General features: G+C 42.4%; 1 protein-coding gene across 3 annotated transcripts in view; it reads right to left on the minus strand.

Annotated features, from left to right (window-relative positions):
• Positions 1–24,012, minus strand: part of drosha (drosha ribonuclease III) — a 139,998-nt gene that overhangs the window by 59,897 nt on the left and 56,089 nt on the right. For all 3 annotated transcript variants that reach the window (XM_084939788.1, XM_084939786.1, XM_084939787.1), the window contains 5 exons: positions 20,576–20,714; positions 20,414–20,474; positions 20,076–20,135; positions 14,800–14,899; positions 8,994–9,096 (listed from right to left, as the gene is read on the minus strand). In XM_084939788.1, the coding sequence (XP_084795914.1) occupies positions 8,994–9,096; positions 14,800–14,899; positions 20,076–20,135; positions 20,414–20,474; positions 20,576–20,714 (463 nt within the window). The remainder of the gene's footprint in view (positions 1–8,993; positions 9,097–14,799; positions 14,900–20,075; positions 20,136–20,413; positions 20,475–20,575; positions 20,715–24,012) is intronic.

Here is a 24,012-nt window from a genome sequence, read left to right on the forward strand (position 1 = left end):
GGTAAAACTGTTTTAAAGAGATATTTGGTCTTGCACCAGAAACCTCCAGATTTCAACTGGTGCAGTTGCTTGCAGTTTCCATGGAAGACGCCGATTTGTCTGCAACATTCGGCAACTGCTGATCAAGCTGGAGTGAAAATGAAAAATGTGGTACAAACCAGAAACAGAGATTGTACACCTTCAAAAGAAAACATACCTTTTGAAACACGCTGGTCGCACCAGTAAGGGACCACCTTTATTCTGAAAGTGAAATGTCACTATTTCGAGATTGTATTGCACTACCATTCAGCAACCAGTTGGAAAGGTGCAAACTTTGCAAACTACAGGCGACTATTTTAGCAACAGCCAGCAACCTCTGCAACCACCCACCAACCAATTAAAGGATGCACATTTTTCCCCAACAACTGGTGATTGTCAGGCAGTTACTGAGTCCACTTTTTCCCATGAACTTGCAGCAACCAGAGGTCTCACCCCCTGCTGGCCATTGTGAAGAATGCAGCTTTAAAAGAGACAGGTCACCCCAAAATAAAATGACATTTTTTTCCTTCTGGTCTGTGTTTAGATTGTTTCGTGAGTTGCCACTTTTTAGACATTCTGGCTTTCAAATGACTTGCCTTCTCTTCAATATAGAGGAGCAGCATAGCACTTGTCTTTTGTTATTCGAAGAGCTTTGAAAAACCTAGCAAGAATGTCTCACTTCAGAAATAATGACTTCGTCAACGCTCACAAACCTTGTTTGAGCAATTTCAAGTAATCGCAGTGCAAAAAGTATGCATCGGTTTGTGACTGAAGGCCCACAGTTGTGACACAAAAGAAAAATGAATGATCCAAATTAATGGCTAAAAGTTTACACCGGTTGGCAGCTGTCATCTACTAATAGTAAGTTTGGCAGCTTGATCCCCAACAAAGTGTCCTTTGGCAAGACAATGAATCCCGAATTCCTTTCCATCCGTTCATACATGTTCCATCCATCATTCACGTAGAAATGCAGAAGTGCTTTGAGTGCTCAGTAGGAGCAGAAAAGTGTTGTCTATTTGCCTCTTACTTCAGCAAACTTCAGAAAGTAACATAAAATTGCTCAATGAAGTTTTTGTGGGGTTTTTTCTTTTCTCAAAGTGACTGAGTCATTATTCCTGAAAGTAGACATTCCTGCTGAGTTTTTCAAATGCATTTTTGGTCTTTTAAGCACCCCAAGGTGGGTGCCATTTAGTTCCATTATATGTAATATGAGGCAGACAGACGATATCTTCAAAACTGGGCAACTCACACCAAAACAATTCTGATGAATAAACAGCACTACATGCCACAAGAGAAATATGTTCATTTGATTTTGGAGTGAGCACTCTTTTTAAAGCAGTGCTGTGTACTTCTTGGGCTGTGAATAGACCCGACAAACACATACAGACATATGTACTTCATCTTCGAACCCCCCCACGGACAACGTGGACAAAAGTATAATATCTTTTTTGTCACTCGCCTACAATCTTGGACATGAGTGTTGGTGCAAATGTCCGCTGAATCAAACCTGAATTGCGAGGGGGGGATAAAAAAAATAATAAAATACTGCACAACATGTGCATACGCCAACACACAAAAGGAACAGGACAAAGGAAGAAATTTGGTTGAAGATTGGTCCCAAAATGAGGAGATCTGCTACCACAGCAAGCAAAGAACAAGACAAGTATTCCAAATTTCTCCCTCTATGGGAATGATACGCCGCTTCTTCGGCTCATTCTGCTGCAGCAGTCAGCTTCTTTTCACAAGTCAACTCCCCTTTGTTGTTTTGCTCCTCTACTGTTTCTACTAAAATCAGTGGAACTATCATGGTGCCTTTAAGCTGCGTACAACTTCAAACCATCACACTTAGGGTGGCTCATTCAATTTAGAAAGCAATAACCACCTGGCAAATTGGGTATACAATCGTGCAGCGGTTTTTATTATGTGCATAAATGAGCCAGTGGAAATGGGGCGCGGTGCGGTCGCAAGACTAAATGCGCAAACTGCTTTCATGGACGACATCAAAAACATATGAGGGATTCATCATCTGGGGAGGGGAAACTGCTTTCAGATGGCTAACAGGCCATTTACACACATACACACACAAACAGTGAAGATGCTGCCTACATAACCAAACCATAAAGAAATACAAACAAACCACCTAGCACACAAACAATCACAAATGGACTCCCACTCTATGTGCTTTTCATGCTCTTTACTTCTAAACAGAATGGGAAATTACTACCAGCCATTGCCCAAATGTTCGTAAAATTTGATTAAGCCTGCCAACTTTGTCTCACCCAGCAGCCACTTTGGCAAGTAAAACACTCAATCATTTAGACACCCTTTACTAATACAAAAATCTAGTTGAGTGCTAAACTAATGAAAGGAGCTTGTGAATTCTGGAAGACAGCAGCCACAGTGGCTATTAGACAAAAACTCGTTTCTCGCCATGCTTTGAACCGTCCTAGATGTGAAACAGAATATGCCTATAAATCAGTATCTGTAAATCTATAGCCTCTTTAAAGTCAGCACAGCAAGACATTAAAGCCCTTGCAGATGTGTATCACTGGGAAAGCCCTCTGTAATCTTGGCACGACGAAGGCGAGCGTCTCACTGAGGCCGACCGCGAGAGGCTCTAGAGACAGGAGTGGTTCGCCTACAGGATGTTTTCCACTAAGCAGCAGCGCTGAGATTTGTGGTTTTACCATAATGCGGACCTCAGTTCTAGATGCTGCTACAAAGCAGATGTTACCTCTGGAAACCAGCTGTGAGAGTGCAAGAACTCCCTCTCAAGTCCAACTTCTCAATGTCTTTCAACTACCACTCATAACGCATTCATGTGTGCGAGCACCAATGCTACGGGGAGAGTGGGTGTGGCCGGGAGGCAGCTTTCTTCATGTTCTGATGACACTGCAGATTTGGAAAGTTCCCCAAATGGAGGCTTTAAAGTTGTTGAAATTCAAAGTTTTTTGCTTCTTATTAGATTTTCAAAACTTTTTCCAAGTGGAAGGAGAATGTAGGGGTAAGCGGTTAGAAACCAGGAGAGCCTCAAGGGATTTAAAAAGGTATTAAAAATCTCAAAGCAACACCTTTGGTGTCAATCAAAGGGCCCAGTGGATGAAGAAACCAAGATATGCAGTTAAATCTAGTGAGAACACACTTGACAAGGAGGCTGTCCGTGCAAAAAGTGTGCCCCAAAGCAATCCAATCAAACTTGCCGCAATCATTAAACGGAGATATGCGCTTCTCAGGCCACCCCGTCAGCCTGCAAACTTGAAGCTGACGCCCTGAATACACACGGCCCACAAAAAACACCCGAACAGCTCGACTGGTAATTAAATGCTAGCATCTCTCTACAGCTCATCTTGCAGTAACATCATGCCCTGGCCAAATCACTCTGCAGTCTCCGGGCTCAAGTGCATTCAACACTCAGTTGTCAGTTCTGCCTGGGAAGCCAGTACGAAATGCACGAGGTCTACAACTATTAAACATCTCACAATAGCCATGAAAATCACAGCAAGCGTGCCCAAAGGACATTATGATTCACTTAGCTTCACAATAATAATAACACAGACGTAAGACTGAAGTTCAGCAGCATTTTACATGAATCTGAATAGAATATGAAAGTGTTATTTTCCTCCAAATCCCTTGTTAAATGTATCGAGTTTAAGCCTTCAATTTCAGATAACCAACCTGAGAAATGACTCACTATGTAAGACCTCAAAGTTCAGTTCACTAAAATGTTTTTTTCCCCAAGCTGGATCACCTGTTTGCTATGTTGATAAATGACTACATAACTTATTTATTGCTCTTAATAGCCTTTCTATAGCCTTGATTTGTTAGCCTGGTTTAATAAATTTTTGCAGTGCCCAAACATGAACCAGACCCAAACATGGAACTCCCTTTATTGCATTTTATGATGCAATCTGCACAACACAAACCACAGAAGTTAAAAAATAAATAAATAAATTGAAATATTCGGAACAAAAAAAAAATCTGAACATACTGAAATATTATTTTTATAGTAAAATTTCAGAATTTATATTTTAAGAAATGTGCTTTCAAAATAAAAGTGGGCAAAAGATGTAATAAAACGATGTAATAAAAGCTGAATAGTATATAAAAAAGACAAATACATTCAAATCTATTCTTCTATGAGACTCCAACTGCAAGCTCTACCAGTAGGACAAGGCGTTTACAAGCCAGCCAACATGCATTATCACTCCAGTCCTGGATATGCCCCAGAGTGTTTTCCTGGTTGAACATGCCTGAAACACCCCACCTTCGAGGGGTCCAGGAAGCATCCAAGTCATGCGCCATTTAAACTCACTCTTTTCCAGAGGAGTGGTACCTCTACTCAGAGGCCCTCATGAATGACCAACCTCTTTATCCTATCTGAGGAAAAGCTACAGACACCTTTGGGAGGAAGCTCATTTCCGCTGCTTGAATCTGTGATCTCATTCTTTCGGTTACTAGCCACAGCTTATGGCCATAGGTGAGGCTAGGAAAGTAGATCGACCAGTAAATCAACAGTTTCACCTTCACGCTCAGCTCCCTTTTTAACACTACAGACCGCTACGGCGTCTGCAGCACCAATCCCCCTGGCATTCTCCCACTCCACTCTTTCCCCACTCATGAACCTTGATACGGGATACTTGAACTCCTCCACTTGGACCAGTAACTCCTCCCCAGCCCAGAGAAGGCAATCAAATCTTTTCTGGGTGAGAACCATGACCTCACCCAGTGTGAATTCTCATCCCAGTAGCTTTGCACTCAGCTGTAAATTGCCTCAGTGCGAGCTGGAGGTCGCCTCTCAATGCAGCAATAACGACTACATCATCAGTAAAAAGCACAGGCATGATCCCCAAGACCACCAAACAGGAAACCTTTCACCCCTTGGCTCTGCCAAGAAATACTGTCCATAAAAGTCAAGTCAAGTCAACTCAAAGTCTCCTGTAGCACATTTTAAACAACAGCTGGCCAAAGTCCTGTATAGGATATACAAAATATAAACTGAGTGTTGTCACTAAATCAATATTAAATATACACTAAAAACCGCCAAATAAACAAAGTAAATAAAAACAGAATTGGCGGCAAAGGCCAAAATCTTATTCCCATCAGGAACAAGCCCCCATAGCACTGAGAGACTACTAAAGACTGAAAGGCCAAACTCCTACGCACCCCAAAGTATATCTGAGAGAATAAAAAACACTCCAGTCTTCAACAACCAGGATGAAGATGACTCTGAGCCTCCTGAATTTGAGGCATTGCCCTCACCAGCATCCTGGCATAGAGTATAATCCCTCTGAAATTGAAGCACACCTTCCAGTCTTGCGTCTGAAAATGGGGGGATCAACACCCATTTTGCCAGTCTAGAGGCACCATCCTCAAACTCCATGCAGAGGAATGCCAAACAGGACGGTCCCACGACATGCAGGGCCACGATGAACTTAGGCCAAGTCTGCTGGAGGTTCACTAAGGGCTTTTTTATAACCATCTCTGTCCTGATACACCGACTATGATACTTTAAATTAAAAAAAGTCATATTTTATAATGATTGTCCTTTTTTTTTTTTTTTTATTAAAAAGGGCCAAAAATGTTTTTTTTCTTGCCCTTTACTTCATGTACCAAGTTTGAATCCAGTGCTGTGCAGAGGATATCAGTCATGGCCAGAGAAGGCCAGCCTCTAATGAATCTCCACATTGTCACAAGTCTAATTCAGACAGCCGTGCTGACTGTACAGCGTTATGTTTAGGAATGGAATTCCAATGTCTGTGGGCTTTCAGTGACCAATAAAAACCCAGAGTCAGGGGCATATGAAACACCAGTGGCTGACAGACACATTAATAACCTAGAATGAATTATTCAAAAACGCTCAGGCTCTAATCCATCAAATAATATATTAAGCTCCCTCTCAGCTCAATGGGGGATGAAGCAGCAGACGGACAGGGAAAGCAACACATTAAAGGCAAAAAAATAAACAAAAGCAAAACACAAAAATAGAATTTTTCAGCGCGGCGGTGACAAAGGCAGTCGAAGTGCATTATAACATCAGTTTCAAAAATGAGGCTCGAGCGAGGGGTGAGATGGAAAGACAAAAGAGGGCGCGCATGAAACCAACTCCACCGCTGCTACCATCGCGGCAATTAACAAAAGGAGCAGTTCTCACTCAATGAATACACCGGGCGCATTGTGTATGAATCTGATATTCAGCAAGTGAGAGATAATCCTTTCTCTGCGTTCTTTTAATAGGAAGAGCTTAGAGAGGGGGCCTCACAAAGGTTCACCATCTGTATCCCCCATGGCTGCTGGCAGCGTATAATCCACAGATCAACTGTACAAGGAAATTAGGGGCATAAAACAGAGTGGGGCCTCTTTTCTTCTTCTCGCAATTCTTTTCAAACAGTTTGGTAGGAAGGAAGCGGCGAGGCTTATCAGCGAAGAGGACCTGAGAGGGAAACGGGAGGGCAACAGGCGTGCAGAGTTTCTATGAATAAGCAGTGGGAGAAAGTGGTTTCTAAAGACGAAGAGGTAAAGTGGGCAAGAGCAAAAGTACTGAAGGAGAGGGTGAGAGCGAGTGGTTGGGGGTGGTGGTGGGGGGGGCGTTGTACAGAATGGGAGGTGCGCAGGCCAAAAGAGCCCAAATGAGAATGGCCCACTCCGGCAGAAGTTAATGACGAGGGATCAGAAAAGCAAGATTTCCATTCAACACTTTGAATTATTCAGGGTTGCAGGGCAGCTATTTGCATTGCAGATGCCTTTGCTTTCCATTCCTCCACTGCTCTCCCTCCATTCGTCCTCTCTCCAGCTCTCTCCCTTCCCTTTCTCTCTCCGTCTCGAGCAAGAGAATGGCCCTGCCTCAGGGTTAGGAGATAGACACATTCTCAGCTCCGCGGAGAGAAAGCTTTGCCCATGCAAAGCAGGAGATTATCTGCCATTTCCAACACAGCCCAGGTTCAATGGTCACTGTGGCAGAGAAACAAATAAAACAAAGGTCAGAAAACATGCATAGTAAGCCGTTAAAGTTATCTGCCAGGGCCCTGGAAATATTATGAGCATGTCATATTCCATCAGAGCTTTCAAAAGGAGCGTGCGTGGAAAGAGGCCCATTTGAATTCGACGCATGAGCGCGCCGACGGGGAAAGAAAAAAATGTTAAAAAGGGAGGGAAAAAAGAAAAATCAAAAAAAACATTATGGCAACTTCAGACAACGAGGCACCGACACATCTGCAAGTGCACGTCTGTTGATGTGGCGCCTGCTGCTTTTGCGAAAGTGGTGGTTTGACGTCTCTGTCAGAGGGAGCAGCGTGCGCAAGGATGAAATGACAGTGCTCGCGTGCCCCTCGTACCATCCTACGGCACGTGCGAGCGATCCGAGTTTGTCTTGTAAGGAGAAAGAAGTGCTATGTTCAGTGAGGGAGAGAGAGTGCTGTGGGGCTGCAGGGTGAGGATGGAAGAGGAGAAGGAAGAGGAGGAGATGACAGAGTGACAGCATGACTCATCATCTTCGTGGCACATCTTTCACCTAATAACACCCAAACTCTAGATCGCGGGGGGGGGGCAGAGAGAGATGGAGAAACGCAAAAGGATATAAAGACTAAGTCAGAGACGGGGGAGGGTGGAGACAGATCGACGGCTCGACAACAAGGTCTTAAAGGAGGCGTTTGAGTAAAAAAGAAAAAAAAAGAAACCTGAAATGAAGATGACAAAAGCCTCGGTGAAAGAAGAGGAGCAACATCAGACGGCATTCTCGATGCAAGTGACTTTGAAAGCCTCGTTTTTTGTGGTTTTTTTGCGTACGTGTGCATGTTGCGCCCCTCAGCGAGTGTGTCTGCGGTGAGCGGGAAGATGAGAGAGGGGTGGGCGATATTTTTGAGTTAGCAACCCAAAAACCCATCACCACAGGGTGCTCTCTGACAGCAAGTTTTCTCACCGGTTCCTTTACAGCACGAACCCTGTTTATTCATCACTTTTCTAAAGATGAAACTGGAGGACAGAAGGCGGGGGGTAGAGGCTGAGAGAGACGAGAGGCATCCAGTGTCGCGGCCCTGCTGCCTTGCTCGGATGTGCGCGGCGACAGCCACGGGACAGAATAGATTATGACTTTGTCTCTGCCGATAATGAAGCTGTTACAAGCATGGGGCCGCGGGCCCAGCGAAGAGGCCGCGGCGCTAGTCAGCACTTTCCCACCGTCGCTCTCCTGTTTTCCGTGAGAGGGAGGGAAGCGAAGAAGATCTCTTTAAAGTCACCCACTTTCTGTATCTATCATCAGGGGAGCGCAGAGATGGCTGAACTGGTTCAATCAAGATGGTGATAAGATGGGGAAAGCTGCCGACTCTGCAGCTCTCCAGGAGTGAGGCTTAGCTTAGCGCTGCCCATGGGGTAGGATGAAGAGAGAGAGGGAGACGGGTCCCCACCAAGAGATTTTTTTATTATATGTGTGTGGTTTCCAGCACAGGGTCCTAATCACTGCACAAACCCTATAAACGGAGCAGCAGGAGAGACGAATAGCGAGCTTGTGTATGTGTTTGGTGCGGGCGAAGGAGAGCAGCTCTCTGGGGATAGCATCTCCAGCCAGAGGTCAAACCGCATCTCCAGAGATCAATAAAAGCTGCGTAATGTTTCCAGAGCCTAATGGGAGATCCACTGCAGCTATTTATACCGTTTAACACGCACAAAAAACAAAAGAGGAAATACATTATTATGAAAAGGTTCAGTTTCATTCAAAGCATTTGAATTAAACACATTTATGCATTAAAGCGTTTTCAGTATGCGCTGATGCAAAGTCCACTAAAACTCGACTATTAAATCCCCCTACTAATGCGTGTGTTGTGTTTACACAAGCGGAGAGAAAGTATTTGTTTTCAGTATATGGAAATCTACCCTTTTAGGAATAGATTTACATATTTAGTTGACTCGAAATGCATTCCTCTGTTTTGTTCTCCTGCCCGACCATCATCCCCGCTTCTCTCTTGATCTCAGGGGAATCTCACCCATCAGAGCCTCAAAGCAGTTGGCCATGGCGTGCCGCAAGTCCGACTCCCGGCACAGATCCGGTCCGTGAGCGTAGAGCATGAAGCGATCCAGCTCCAGTTTCTGCAAATGAACAAATGCATTCACGTTAGCTCGCTGTCAACAGCACCTCACTAATAACCACATAAAAAATGATGACCTGTTTCATTTCTTTGTTTCTTTTTGTTTTTTGTATTCCGCACTTTCACAGGCTTTTATGTAAGAGTCCAAAAACTCAGGGGAAATGAAAAAAATTGCATGCCCTTGCTGGAAAAGGTTCTACTTCATGGCACTGACAGATGTGCTCATGTGCTGTCCAGCTGTGGCATGAAGCACTAAGCCGGCACAGGAGGAGAATGTTCACACGTGTGCATACAGGCAGATGCACGCTCACACGCACGCTAGATAATCCCAAGATAAAACGTGAAATCGCACTGTGGTGACCTTCATTCACTCTGAAAAGTAGTTCTTTTACTAGACGCTACTTTCTTTACAAAAGCATACATCAGTACAGCAAAATTGTACCACAGAGAAATGGCCTTTGAGCAGCAGCTTCCATTCATATAAAGAATTGATGCTCAGAATCATCGTACTGACTTTAAACATGTCACTGGGATTTACAAAACTCTCCCTGAAACATATGTCCATGTCCTAATTTTTAATAGGATATTAGTGCATGCAAGGTAAATACAGTCAAGTCACTAATGAGGAAAAGACAAAAGCTGCAGTTTCTCCAACGGCCTTTGGAGGCTCCAAAAGTGAGCTGAAGTTGTGCTTTTTACCCCAATAAGCAACAAGAAAACAGCTAGTTTCATGTAACAAGTTTGAGGTCAGATTTCTTAGTTATGAGACCACACTTGTATGCATTTATAAGAGCAGTTAAAAAATAAATAAATAAAAGATAACAGATCATAAATTAAATAGTTGCTCAACTGGCTCCTGATCCATCCAGTTCACAGGTCACTGTAATGCCTGAATTATGCGTCAGTGGGACATCGATGTTGTACGGTGTAACCAAACACTCCTTTAAAACCCTACGGTGGAACCTGACGTGCACCTGCCGAGAAATGTAAATACACGTTGAGTTAATGTACCCCGCAACAATTCGAATGGCGTGGAAGGGTGAGGGGTAATGTTAAGAGGCGTTTCTGAGTCAGGGCGTAGATTCACTGCAGAAGTCTAAATAAGCTCAATGTATAAAATGCAAAAACAAAGGGATATGTTTTCTGGTCTCTGGTTGGCTGTACTGCTTAAACTAATGAAAATGTACTCGCATGTACCGAGTCTGCTGGACGGTTACAGTGTGAATGGAGTTTTTACTACCAAACTTCAGCTATCACAGTAGCGTTTCCTGGGAGTCATGGATGGACAGACTGAGGCCTCACACTGGCATAAGTGGTTCTTTGGCTTAATCATCTTAGACCATCAAGATCATCTTAAAGCTACACTTATCAAAAGACATGAGCATGGCTACACTTAAGCCAATGTGGAACTGCCAAAAACCTTACTTTGGAGCCATTTGCGGCTCCACAAACTCCACAGACCCCCAACATGTTCAAGATATGAGCTTCTCAAGCCAATTAATGTCCAGTTTTTACCCACAATAACCAAGAAGTATCAGTAAAATGTCAAGTTTTTTAGTGTTGTATAATTAACAAATAATAAAAACAATTTAAAAATGTATATTTTCATAAAATGTGAAAGTGCAAAACAATATATGTCCTCTTGAGGCTTCAAAAGCAATCAATCCCCATAGACACCATGTTAAAAGGTCTAACTTTATAGCATTACAAAGCATGCTTACATTCTAGTATACCTGGTGGTTTTGGTCTCAAATGGCTTTTTTTAAACAAGCGCATGCAGGATGAATTTTCTTTTATAACTCATCCATTTGGATGAGTTATAAAAGTTTAAAATTACAGCGGTGGTCACTTTCCTTGACATGCAGATGCTACCACAGGTAAGGCTTAACCTTAGTTAATTTAAGTCACTGGTCTGAGCCACTGGATCACTGTTTGGTGTTAATGGCCTTTAAAGCGGTTATCAAACAGAGAGCGATGGTTGAAGTGCTGTTAATTATCTTCCAGGAATTCTGTGCTCCAATTTTAGTTGGCGATTTATCGGTATTTCCCCTGGTACTAATTAGCAGATATCTCCGTGTATGTGACAAACCCGGGACAGTCTGTTTGCAGCTTGATAACCAAGTTTGCTAGCATTGACCTGATGATATCCGCACTCTGTTGTGTTTTCTTAACCCTCTGGGTTTGTTCAAAATCACTACCCTTTCAGCTTGTTCGTGGCCAAAAGTGGCCACCAAAAGATTAGGTCTGTAATTTTTATTATTTTTATGGTTTTTTGCCATTTTTTCTGCATAAAGCTTTTAAGTAACTTCAGTTCTTTTCATAAATATAAAATAATTATTACTTTTTAAATGTTTAACCCTTTAAACACCAGTTTGTTTGTCCACTGCACTAGCTGGAAGACAACCTCAAATCTCGCAATTTTATATAATTGCATTGCTACTGAAATTTCTTGTATTATTAATAGTAGAGTCTGGGGCATGTAATTGATTCACATCAACATTGATTATAATGCATTGTTATTTTTGTGCAGGGAGAGCAAAAACATAAAAACTCCCTCTCAGCTTGTCCGTGGCCAAAAATGGCCACCCCCTGTTTACGTTTACAAAATGCTATAAAATTCATATATATTAAGAAAAATTTCCACTTTTTCTGACTTGATTTTTTAGATTAGCATCAGTGCTGTTCATCAAGACCAAAATCTTAATCAAATCCAGAATTTTAACCCTTTAAATACCAGTTAAATCACATAATTTTAATGATTTAAATAGGGATAAAAGCATAAAATCCCCATTTTTCTTCTAAATAATACATGCAAACTCATTTATTTTCTAACCATGGTGGAGGTTAGATGCATAGCAATAATTAAAAGTATCAATGAGTTTTATGCATCTTTGTTTTTTTGTGCAGTGACAGAAAAACAAAAAAACTCCCCTGTGCCAGTTTTCATCTGAGGGCTTCCTCTGCCAAGGTGCCCGAAGGAAAGACGTTGTCCTTGGAGCTCCTCCGTCAGTTGGAGTCTGAACCCCTTTCCCTTTTTTTTAACTTCCTGAGAACTTCCAGTGTTGTCATCCAACATGCTATGTATTGCTTTATTCTGGTTTAGACTCACATCTCCACTTCATCTACAATCCTACAATCCTCACACCTTCGCCTCCCGTTTGTAAGGGTGCACAGCAGCTAAAAGATCTCCTTTGTTATAAAAAAGTCAAAAGTAGATCTCAGGCTGCTAATGCAGGGAACTGCATACAGGGTGACCCCTGGTTTGATACCAGTGGGTACTGGATTGTAGAGCAGTCTCTCTTCAGTGGTGGGACCCACATGGTTTTCCTTTCATGAGGGATCCACTCAGTCACCGGCTCCTCTGTCTCAGAAAATGCTCCTATGTTCTTTTCCATCAGCTGCTCAGCCTCCACCTCCATGCCCCCCAACCCCAATCCTCCCCCAAAGAAGAGGATTCAGGCACTGGCTAGTACTCAACATCAGTGGTGATGCAGTCAGCCTCTTTGGAGATTGTCCCCTCATCTTCTGGAGAGGAAGTTTCTTCATCTTGGGCAGATGTCTTTTCTTCAAGGGCAGAGGACTGCTTGCTGTCCTTGCTCTCTGACCAGATCATACAGACAGTGCTTCAAGCAGTGATGACCTTCTTGCCATATAGCCAGAATAAATGATCTGGACGCTGTTAGGCTTACTTACAGCAGTAGCACTGTCTGCACCTGCATAAACTCCAGGACACGTTTACAGTGTTGTTGTTGTTTGCGCTGCAGTTGCAGGTTTGAACTCTGCAAAATGTCCTGTGATTGGGGTTTTTTTGTTTTTGTTTCTAGAGTTAATATTTTGGGTATGGTATCTTTTGATGAAAAATACAAGAGTAAAAGTGCTTTTAACATGTGCTTCAAAGCTAAATTTGACTGGGAACCTCAAAGCTCAATAGCCTGCATCCACAGAAATGCACTGCAGCCTATGTAATGTTTGATGCGTCATTATTTATTCCAGTCTATCTTGCAAATACATGTTTGTGCTGCAATGTCATGCACAAACACAAACTATTAGATCCTTAAGATCAAACCTATGTCAAAATTGTTTCATTCTTTTGGTCCATTGGAGTGTGGTAAGCCATCAAAGGCCGCTACTAGAAACTCTGAATATTACATGAAATCGCTTGCTTGGCCAAAAATGGGTAAATGATGTAATTTGGTAAAAAACATTAAAAACTACAATTTTCATGTGTTGAGTTTAGAATGAAAGCAATTTTACCTAAATCACATGATATAGTACTGCCAATAACAAGGAATCAAAAAAGGTGGTTATAATGGGGTTCAATTGGCCAAAAATGGCCACGATAGAGTCAAGAGGAACAATTTGGTGTATAGTGAATATTATTGATATTATTAAGGAGCTGATGTTGAAAATTAAAAAATCTGAAAAAAATACACACCTTTGGGAAGTTTCATTCCATTTGCATTAACAGAACAAGGATAGAGCCCAGAGGGTTAAATGTTCACATCTGTTTTCTTTTGGTTGGTAGTAAAAAATATGCTGAAAGCAAAAACTTCACTAACGGGTGACTGCATGCAGTAATTTCTAACTAAATGCAGTTACTGTTAAAATCACAGTTAAGGGTTTGGTTGATTAAAGCGACCCATGCTTACATCACTGATGCAGGCCCGTAAAGTTGTAAAATTTCAAATGTGTACTAATAAACATCAAACAGAGTTTTTCGCTCTAACAACAAAGCACATCGCAGATAATAATCTGCATAGGTTGCAATTCAGTGCTGTGATGTGTGAGACTGAGGGTCAGGCAAACTTTCTGCAAACTATTTCTATGAACCAAGTCGAAAGTAGCCCAACTTGACTCTTCTGGCAGCGCACTACAGACAACAAAAAACAGTCAGGGTGCTATTTAATTACGGCTGATAACTGTTGGTGGTATCCCACCCCCGGTGATTGCACGCACAAATTAAATCACAATTCATAAATACTCCAACTCAGAGGGAACCCGCTCTGACTTTTAAGCCTTCCAAGTGAAGTGGCGGATTGTGCGTTGCTCGCTCAAGATATTTTTTGAAAGATAATTGCGAGTGTTCTTGAGCAGACGGCTTTAGAGGAGCCTGGTAAACAACTTGGCAACGTTGAACACTGTATCACACTCACTTTACCGTGAGCGGCAAATTGAAACAAGCCAAACTGCTACACAGCACTAATGCAGATTCGGGCGGCTGCATCTTTGTATTCAGCAGGGAGCAACATGAAAGATTGAAGTTTTTAATTGCTTTCTCCACATCACGGGACGATTATTGTTGTGTTCTTTACAAACGTGCCAGTGAGTACAGCTTGGCTCTACGACGCTGCCAGCAAGAGAGAGAAGGAGGGAAGCAAGGGGGCCTAGCGATAACAGGAACTGGAGAGTGTTTCAGGGAGACCTCTAGGGGCCCATAGGGACCCCAGCCGCACTCGTCTAGTCCTCCGAAACAACAACCTTTTAACTCCAATTACAAACCTGAGGGGGCAAAAACGGGGTAGTAATGGCATCGAGACAAAATTACTCTTTTCCCCAGTGCCTGCTTAGAAAGGAGCAAAGTCATAACAGCAAGACAGAAAACAATAAGACTGCCTCCAACATGTTCTCCTGCCAGATCTGACACCTTACACCACTTTGACCTGCAGAGGAAGGTAATGCGTTGGAGGAGGTGGGCGAGGTTTACCTTGGCTAGCATGGCCAAATGCTGGTTCTGTACGATGGCCGTTCTGTAGGTGGCCAGGCCACCCTCCTCTAAACTGGGAAAAAGGTAGTACAGGTGAACACTGTGGAAAGAGAAATCAAACACAAAACAGTTCAAGTTAGCCTTTTTATGATTTTTCAAATCAGAATTTCTCATCCGAACATGTTAAAGGATAGGAAAAATATGACCAAGTATAATCGAATAAAAGTTATTGCTCAGCCCAACAGACACGAGAATCTGCGATGAAGAAAAATAAGCCAATAACTGTCCAAAATAAGGATGACAAACATACAATCTACATGCCAAAAGCAGCCCACCAAAGACGGCTTTGCAAATGTGAAAACTGGGCATCGTTTTGGACTCTAGCTTTAGTTGCGAGTTGCTAAAAATACCAGAAAACCGTGTTAACGTGGTGTCTTTTAAGGATTCACTGTTACATGGGCCAAGTACGGGTGTTCGCTGGCTCTATTATTCAGTCCAGTCTCATAGCAAAATGTGAAATAGTCACAAAAGAGCAATCTATTTTTTTCCCCCACTGACACCAATTGCCAATTTTTTCTGTGTCAGCGAGAGCACAAGTTTGTAATATTTGTGATATGCTTAGGTAGGAATTATTTTTTATTTCTTTTATTTATAACGATAAAGAAAAGAAAAAGTTTTAAAAGACTAAACTGTGATCTTTTCCTGAACCTAACTCAGAGGTTTCTAACGCCTAAACCTCACCAAGTCATTGTTAATGCCCGAGCTCAACCGAGCGCCATATGTTGAATGAATATTTAAAAATGATACAAATGATGTGTGAAAATCTGCGTATGACTCAAACTGGTGTGAGCAGTGAAATGACTCCACCATCAACCCCTCCTGTCTCAAAGTGGAAAATTTTCATTTCATGAACATGGACGAGAATCGGTACATATAAGGGTGGACACAGAAATAACTGCCTGTTGGCGAATGACATGACATTTACAGCTTGTAGTGGCTAGTGTTTGTTAGTTATTTCATTAGGTCTACATTAGAAAGAAGGTTTGGTGAGGAAAAGCGGAATAAACGATGACATAATGACAAAATACAACAACCTATATTTTCAACTGGCCAAACTGGTATAGTCTGGTACGTCTAATTCCCTTTAAATGTCACGTTTTGGGATTTTCTCCCTTTTCTTTCTTGCCGATTCTTTTCTGAGCCAAACGTCTGAATCATCACGAGTTTTGCATATTTGTTACTGACAAAGAAATATGCATGGCTTGACACACCACCCCGAAGTGAAGCGGTTAAGTGAAGGAGCTGTGCCAACACATTTCTTTGACTGATGACAGCAGGCTGACTGAATTGCCTTTTCCCCCCCCCATAAAATATCTCAGGAAGTTCATCCATTATTTTGTAAATGAAGGATTTGATAAATGTGACATTTTCTGGATGTACTTTTTCAGACTAAAGTAGTGGATTTCTTTTAGCTTGTTATATAGGATGTGAGATCAAATTGGGCTGTTCTTGGCCCATGAACTAAAGAGAGTTTGACAGCCCCGGTCTGTCCAAAAAGTTTAATGCCATTTCACGCTGCCTCATCCTGCATTTTCAAAACTCTTCAAGACCGACTAATTAATTTTCCCGAGATATCCAGCCTTTCCAGGTCTGCGCTGGAACCCAGAAAATGGCGGCGGACGCTTGAGTGGTTCCACAGCTGGGTTCCGCGCTAGCAGGTTCCATTTTCATTACGGTCCGGCGTCTCCCTAACTGCGGCGTGTCATTTGATTTCATTTGAGTTAAAACAGGCAATTTAATTCAGTCATTTCTAATCAATGCAAAGAGAGGAAAGCAGGTGGCGTTCCGTTTTTCCAAATTCACGAGAGGTCCATTTGTCAGGGTATTGTGATCTTAGTGTGGAAACAAAACACTTGGAATTAATAAAACCCACTTAGTGTAATGGAAAATAATGAGACCAGAGACTCTTGGTTTGCTAGCCAAAGTGTCAGTCACACAACCCGACTGAGTGGCCTCCACAGCAATTTTCAGGTAGGAAAACACACTGTATTTATATCTCTGCTTATTAATAGCCTCCACCAACTGTGGCACTTTCCAGACACCAACTGTGAGGCTCATCTGCAGTCTGTTCCTCGTGTGCTTTTCTTTACGTGTGCTGCTGTACTTTCTGGCCCAAAAATAAAGAAACCAAATCAATGCGTCCAGCCGTGCCTCGGTTTTTCTTAACACAACTACAAACATGACTTCCCAAGCATTTATCTTTAATAATTTTTACTCATTTAAACACCTGGACTTAAAAAAGTCCTTCTGATGAAATATTTACTTACAAATATTGCATGTGGCCTTATTTTCTTTACATCAGCTGCTGACCCTTGTAAAAAAAAAATAATCTCGCTGCTCCCCTCTACTCAACACTAACTCCCACCCAGCGTTTGGAGCTATTCAAATGTGCAAAATATTCTGTTGGCTGAACAGCAGAGACGCAGATAGCCTCCAAGGGCAGTGCATGCTGGAGGTGCACGAGGCAGTTGGCCGGATCTGCTGTACCCATTTAACTGGACAAGAGGCTGATAAATAATTCAGAGGGCCAGAGCGTAGGCCAAGCATGTCTCGTCAGACGCTAACAATCAAAGAGGAAGGCAGAAGAAGAGGAGGGGGGTGAGAAGGAGAGAAAGTGGCAAAACATGCCCGGAGATACCAAGAGAAACAGAGGCTAACCACCTTCTTTGTAACACAGTTCCTGGTGCATAAGGAGCTGAAGCGGTATCCTTTGTAACCCAGTGTCAGCTCCTATTAAGGTTTAATCCTGTTCCTGGATGTTATGGAAGTGTTAGCATTGAGGCTTACAAATGAAATTCTGGTAGGAGAAGTTATGCTGGTGGGCAAATGGAAATCTGATAAAAATCTATTCTCCCTTTTCTATGTGCATGTATGCGTGTGAAGGGTACACCTCGCGGAGAGAGAAAAGCCCTTTTCTTATATGTTACAGCATTTATGCTCGGAGACGGGGGAGGAGGATGTGGTGGAACAGTGGGAAAGTACAGTTAGGTATCCGGACTTCACCGCGATGAATTTTAAGTCAAATCATCGAAATGTGATTGAAGTGAAGACTTTCGGCCTGTCATTCAAGGGTTTTTACAAAAGTACCTCATTAACTGTTTATTAATTACCGTATTTTCTGCACTATAAGGCAAACTACGAAGCCGCACCGCCTGATGGATTGTCGGAGCATTAGGGCTGCCGTAGTCAGGAGCCTCACCGAGTAATCAGGGTCCCAAATTTCATCCTCTTCATGTCCCAAAGTCAAACGAACACTGCAGCATCACTGAGAGTTAAAAACTGTCTAAATTCTTTCATCCTTAATAAAATGATCAGTGTTGCTCCTTTACCAGGAGTAAAAATTTAATTTAACATCCAGGCATCCTTTAAAACAGAATTTATTAAACTTAACAGAGTTAGAAGTTAGCAGGAAGTTAGCTCGCCAGTTTCGCTAGTTACCTAAACATGATATATAGCATGTTCTGACTGAAAGACTTCTGAAAAAAATAAAACGTACAGCTCTGCTATCACTTCCAACATAAATGAAGACAAAAAACTAAACAGCAGTGACGTTTGTAGGGTTACTGAAGTTGGACTAGCTGGTATATAATGATGTGCTACGTGATCGCTAGTGACACAGCTTTGTTAGCATAATATAAACAGTGAAGCTGCAGGATGAACGCTAACTTTTTTCCACTCGATAAAAGTTGAAATGGACCAAACTTCAGTCAGGAGAACAACTGAGATAATCCATCCACAATACGAGGTTAGTCATTAATATACTGCAACAACATGGGAATAGAGCAGCTGCGAGAGAATTCAGCATTAATGAATAAATGGTACGGAAGTGGAGGAAGCAAGAAGAATGAGTTGAGTAAAGTTTGACTTATCTGACTGTTTTGCGCCTTATGGTCCGAAAAATACGGTATAGCCTTTTTTTTTTATACATGGTTCCCAATTTTCAGAGATTCAATAGTAATTAGGCAAGTTGACATAATTTATACTATCATTAATATAAGGATAAGTACACTCTGGGTCATCATTTATCCCACTAGCACTGGTTCCACTCGCACCCCTCGCACCACATGCCCATGCCATAAAACTGTGATCGGCCTCAGATTATCCTCACTCCGGTATAAGTTCATTTTAGTCTCCTCTGTCCAAACAGCTTGTTTCAGAACAGTTTCTTGAGTGTAGCCAGTGGTTCATGCCATGCTGTAAACCCTTTCTATTTCTATGCATGGAGGCATCTCTTGATTGTAGACCTTGACACGAATACACCTGCCTCCTTGTGTTTCATTCCACATTTCAGACCGCATTGTTGATTTGGTCGCTCCTCAAGTTTTTATTACCTCTCCAACAGCCCGCCCACCCACCATAACGATGTCCTCCCTCCCTCGCTCTAACGTCCGTTTGGACCACACCTGGAATCAACCCCAGAACTTTTATCTGTTTAATCTGTCATGAAATAATAAAGGGATGTTTTTCAATTATGTCCAATAACTTCTGAGCCTCTGAAAGCAGAGAACTATATATAAAAATGGGTGTACTTCCTAAACTGTTAATGAACCCCTTGAATCAAAGCTTAAAGTCTGCACTTCAATCACATCTTGATTGTTTGATTTCAAACACTGTGGCGGTGTGGAGAGGCAAATTGCCAAAACACACAAAAAAAGTGCCTTTGTCTAAAAACTATAGCTACTGATAATCTCTGCACTTTTCTCACATTTCCTCTCAGAGGAGGAGGAAGTGGTGGAACACTGAGGAGGTAGGTGGGCTATCTCGCTAAGTAATGTATGAGATTAGTAGTAGCTATATATATATATATAATGAGCAGTATGTGCTGTGCTTAGGTAAGTGCCGGACAGCAGCGCCCGCACTCACCTGGCAGTCAATAACACAGTCAGCATTCCAGACAACTAATTGCAAGTTGTCATGGAGAATTTCAGCCTATTAAAATAGGTTGAGGGCGGCGTGAGAGGTAACGAGGAGGAGGAGGTGGTGGGAGGGGTGGGGTTTACATCCCAGTTCCAATTACCAGTAAATCACTGTCTTGAATGAGTTGAAAGTATGGAGAAAAGCGTGGCTGTGACAGACGAGGATAGATGTAGACAACGAGAAAGAGGGAGAAATGGAGTGAGAAGGTGAGAAAGGAAAAAAGAGACAAAGGCCGATAGTGTTCTCGTCGGCTTCAATTAGCGCAGGTGTCGATCAGAGGCTCGCAGGCGCTTTCTCACCTGGTGAGGAACTCGACAACAGCATCACCGAGGAACTCCAGTCTCTCGTTGTGATTGATCCTAGAGATGGGGAGGAGACGAAAGGAAAGGCGGAGATGTTAGGACATTAGAAGAGGTAGCAGGAGAGATGGGCTTCTCACACATGCACGCACACTCTCTCTCTCACACACACACACACACACACACACCTGCTCACCTGCTAAATCCCTTGCTTTCACAGTTAAAGTTAATTTTCTTGTCAGCAGGCCTGCCGGGTATATTAATCACAAGAATCGTCCCTTTGATTGCTCCTGTGGTCAGTGATAGCATGAACAGATATGTGCCCGCAGGCAGCCTACCTGGAAGGGGAGGGGTCATCCTGTCCCAGACGAGACATGATGTTAATCAATGTGTTGATTCCTGCGAAAAAAAAATGTAAAAATCCCCGGGATGGTAGGGTTAGAGTTGCCTGATAAAAACGACTGGTCATTTTTAGAGTAAGAAAACATTGAGATAAAGACCTTTTTTCCTCATGTACATGTGGTGGACCTTCCTGTCGCCATATTTGGGCTGGCGGATGCCGCAGTTGGACAGCGAGTTGCGGGCGTGGTCGGGATTCATGCCAAAGTTGAGGTGATGGCTGGGGTGAGTTAAGGCCAGCTGAAAGAGAGGAAACATTCGTTGATTAACAAACGGGGATATTTTGAACACTTTTTATACCCACAGGAAGTTGCTGTCACACTTTGAAAATCTGACTGGGATGTTATCTGAAATCCTTCTACGTAATTTGTGTCAGGAGGTCCTCCGTTTTGGATAAAAAAATACCTGTAGTGCGTCTCAATTTAGACAATTATGCATATTATTAGCTCTTTGTGCAGTTCTGCAGAGTTCCAGGGTGTTTATTATTTGTCCAACACATGAATGCCCCTCCCTGAGAAACATCTGCCAGAGGTTTCTTTCTGGAAAAGGGGAGTTTTTCCTCCCCACTAATGCCAAGTGCCTATTTGGCGGCAAGGTGTTATGTGATTGTCTGTTGAACTGAACTGATTTGAAAAAGTTCTCAATATGTTTCACTAACATTTTGAGCTTGCAGCATGATGATGAGATCTATTTCAATGGTCTCACAGGGTGATGATCATTATTTAATACACATACAAGTGTTGAGCAGTCTCTCCATTTCAGAGCTAAAATTTCCACACTCTGCATTTTGACTGTCACAAGTAACCCCTGCAGTACTTGTAAAAGCACTTCATGAAGTTGTACCCGACCGCGTGAATGCTCTTAGAAGCATGTTACAGTTTGGCATCTGTGAGCGTGTTTGGGTGCAAGTCACGTGAATTTCGTCACCAGACAACGATCGCAAGGCTCTGAGCGGGCATCGACAAGCCTGCTGCTTTTTAATGATCGCACAGATTTATCTGCAGAGGTGCCAGCCTACAACGCAGGACCTACGCAGGCACCTTTTAGTCTGACTTATCAAAGACTTTAACAAAGAGTAACGTGACTGACTACTCATCCGTGGTGTCTCCAGCTGTCTGTGTCCACAACTAGAATATAATAGCCGCTTTACAATTCCCTCGTCTCTGAGTCTGCTAGGGTCCAAGTGACATAAATTTCATCATCAGACAGCAAGCGTGAGGCTGTGCCGTTTTTTTGTGAGTGGCAGACTCGTCCACAGAGACTTTGCATTACAATACACCAACTACGCTGCGCCCATCAGGCAGACTTCAAAGGAGAATAACAGGAATGACTGCTGACCTGAGGTCTACAGCTATCTGTGTTAAAATAGCAAGTCTAAGTACGGTAGTAGCAATTTGAAACATATTTGTTTGATGTAAGCAGTGGTTCAGACTGTGTAGAGCAGACAGACAGAACATGTGATGTCCATTCACTGGCTGTGATATGTCACCAGACTGTTACCTAAGCAATCCTCACATGCATGCTATGAGGCATCACAGACTTTGCACGAGGAAGCTGCTCGTTAAAGGCCATTTAATGTCTGATCTTTTGAGTCCTGTTTGGTCTAGAACAGTTTAGGCTGCAGTGCATGAGTAAAAACAGCTTTCTTTGCAACCAGGAAGGTCACCTATATATATGAGATGGAGTCTGCATTACTGCCGACTAAGGTAGTAATTTCTGAAAGGTCAAACGCTACAGTGGAAAGCGTTGAAGCACTGACCCATGCTGGCTGTTTAAACACAAGCCCCTGTGTGGCTACAACTTATATGCAGTAATCATTCAAGTACATATAGTTTCAATCAATCAAATAATAGAGAACGAGGCGTTGTTTGTTTTTTCTGCTCAAAATTAGATCCCGGCCAGCAGACACCAGCAGGTGTCAAAAACAAATCAAGGCCAAAATCAAGATCAAACTTCCAAATAAACAGCTCTAACTAGGAAGACCGCACTCAATATGCAATCGCATGGAAAAACAGTTTAAATGAGGGAGCCACACTCCATGAAGAGGATCTCAGACAAGCTGCCAGAGGCAAGCACCAGCAAAGAAAGGAGAGAGTCCCCTATTCGAGCACCTCACATCAATGCCCACACTGCGAGAACGTTAACGGTTCCAGAATTGGCCTCTTCAGCCAATTAAAGACCTAAAATAAGAACTACCCAAGAGGCGCACCATACTTGAGTTGTGAGTGTGCACCGATTACAGTATTCATCTGCATCCAGTGGCAAACACCCACTTATTGCTAATAGAATCAATGAGGTTGAAGGATTTGGATTTTAATTAAATATTTTGACAGATAGCTTATCAACTATTGTTAAAAAAAATAGAAGATAAGAACTGAAAGGATTAAGGCAATATACTCTAAAAGACTCAAACACTGCAACGCAAAAGAACTCCATAGTTGGACCAATGCTTTTATTCGGTATTGTGATTATAATGGTTGATGCAACAGGTCAGAGCCATTCACTTAATCCTCATCCTCTGCTGCAGGCTATTATCCTGTCCTTTAACAAAATGGAGGAAACCATGAGCTCCAAACAACTCCATCTGAAAGCGTCTTTGATTCAGTGTCCCAGATGGCAAAATGGTGAATAAAGCTAAGGCCATTTGCCAAATACAGCAAATGGATCACAGTAACATCACCAAGACAACGAGTGTGAGGTCACCTTTTGGCTCGTCACCAAAGTGAGACAGAAAAAAACAACAATTCTGCAAAGTAGTTTTGGATCAGAATACTTGGGCGGCTTTCAAATGAATCTGAGCAAATTGCACGTTTCTTCTCATTTCATTCCAACTTGATTGTTTAAGAAAGTTAAAATCTATTTAAAAAAAACAAAACACGCACAAACAGTACATCAAATATTTTTCATGACTCTTTTTCACAGCGCCAAACACTAAAATAAAAGCCCCTAATTTTCCAAGGAGTTTAATTTACCTAACTTTTACAAAATATTCCAGTTGTAGTCAAATGCAGGACAATGCCAATGAGGCTTTAAGTTCCTGGTATATGCATTGCTCGAGTGTTAGGGCTGCTTAGGTCATGAGACTTTTTTTTCAGTGATGCTATTTGCATTCTTAATGCATTTGTTGCTATTTTGCGTTAGTGACTATATATATTGACATCTGAGCTGCCACTTGGGAGCAGAATAAAGGAAGACGGGAAAAACAATTGGCAACCTCCAGGTCAGTGTAGAACCACCAAAAGCTGCAGTTCCTCTAGTGGCCTCTTGAGGTTGGTTCCAAAAGTCAGTCAAACCGAAAAGACTCCCAAGTTAAAAAGTCCAACTTTACAGGATCTCTATTAATCATATCATCTGGCATAACAGCTGTATGGTTTATGACAGGGGTCGGCAACCCTGGGCACGCGTGCCGGCTGTGGCACGCGAAGGGTTAACTGATGGCACGACACGCAGTGAATTAATCTGAGAAGGTGCATTAAAAAAAATAAATAAAAAATGGCCGGGCCAGAGGTGCACATTGCAAATTAGCTCACATAGACAC

Source organism: Perissodus microlepis, chromosome 9 (genome assembly GCF_051167445.1).
Source record: "Perissodus microlepis isolate ML-2025 ecotype Zambia chromosome 9, ASM5116744v1, whole genome shotgun sequence".
Classification (NCBI taxonomy): Eukaryota; Metazoa; Chordata; class Actinopteri; order Cichliformes; family Cichlidae; genus Perissodus; species Perissodus microlepis.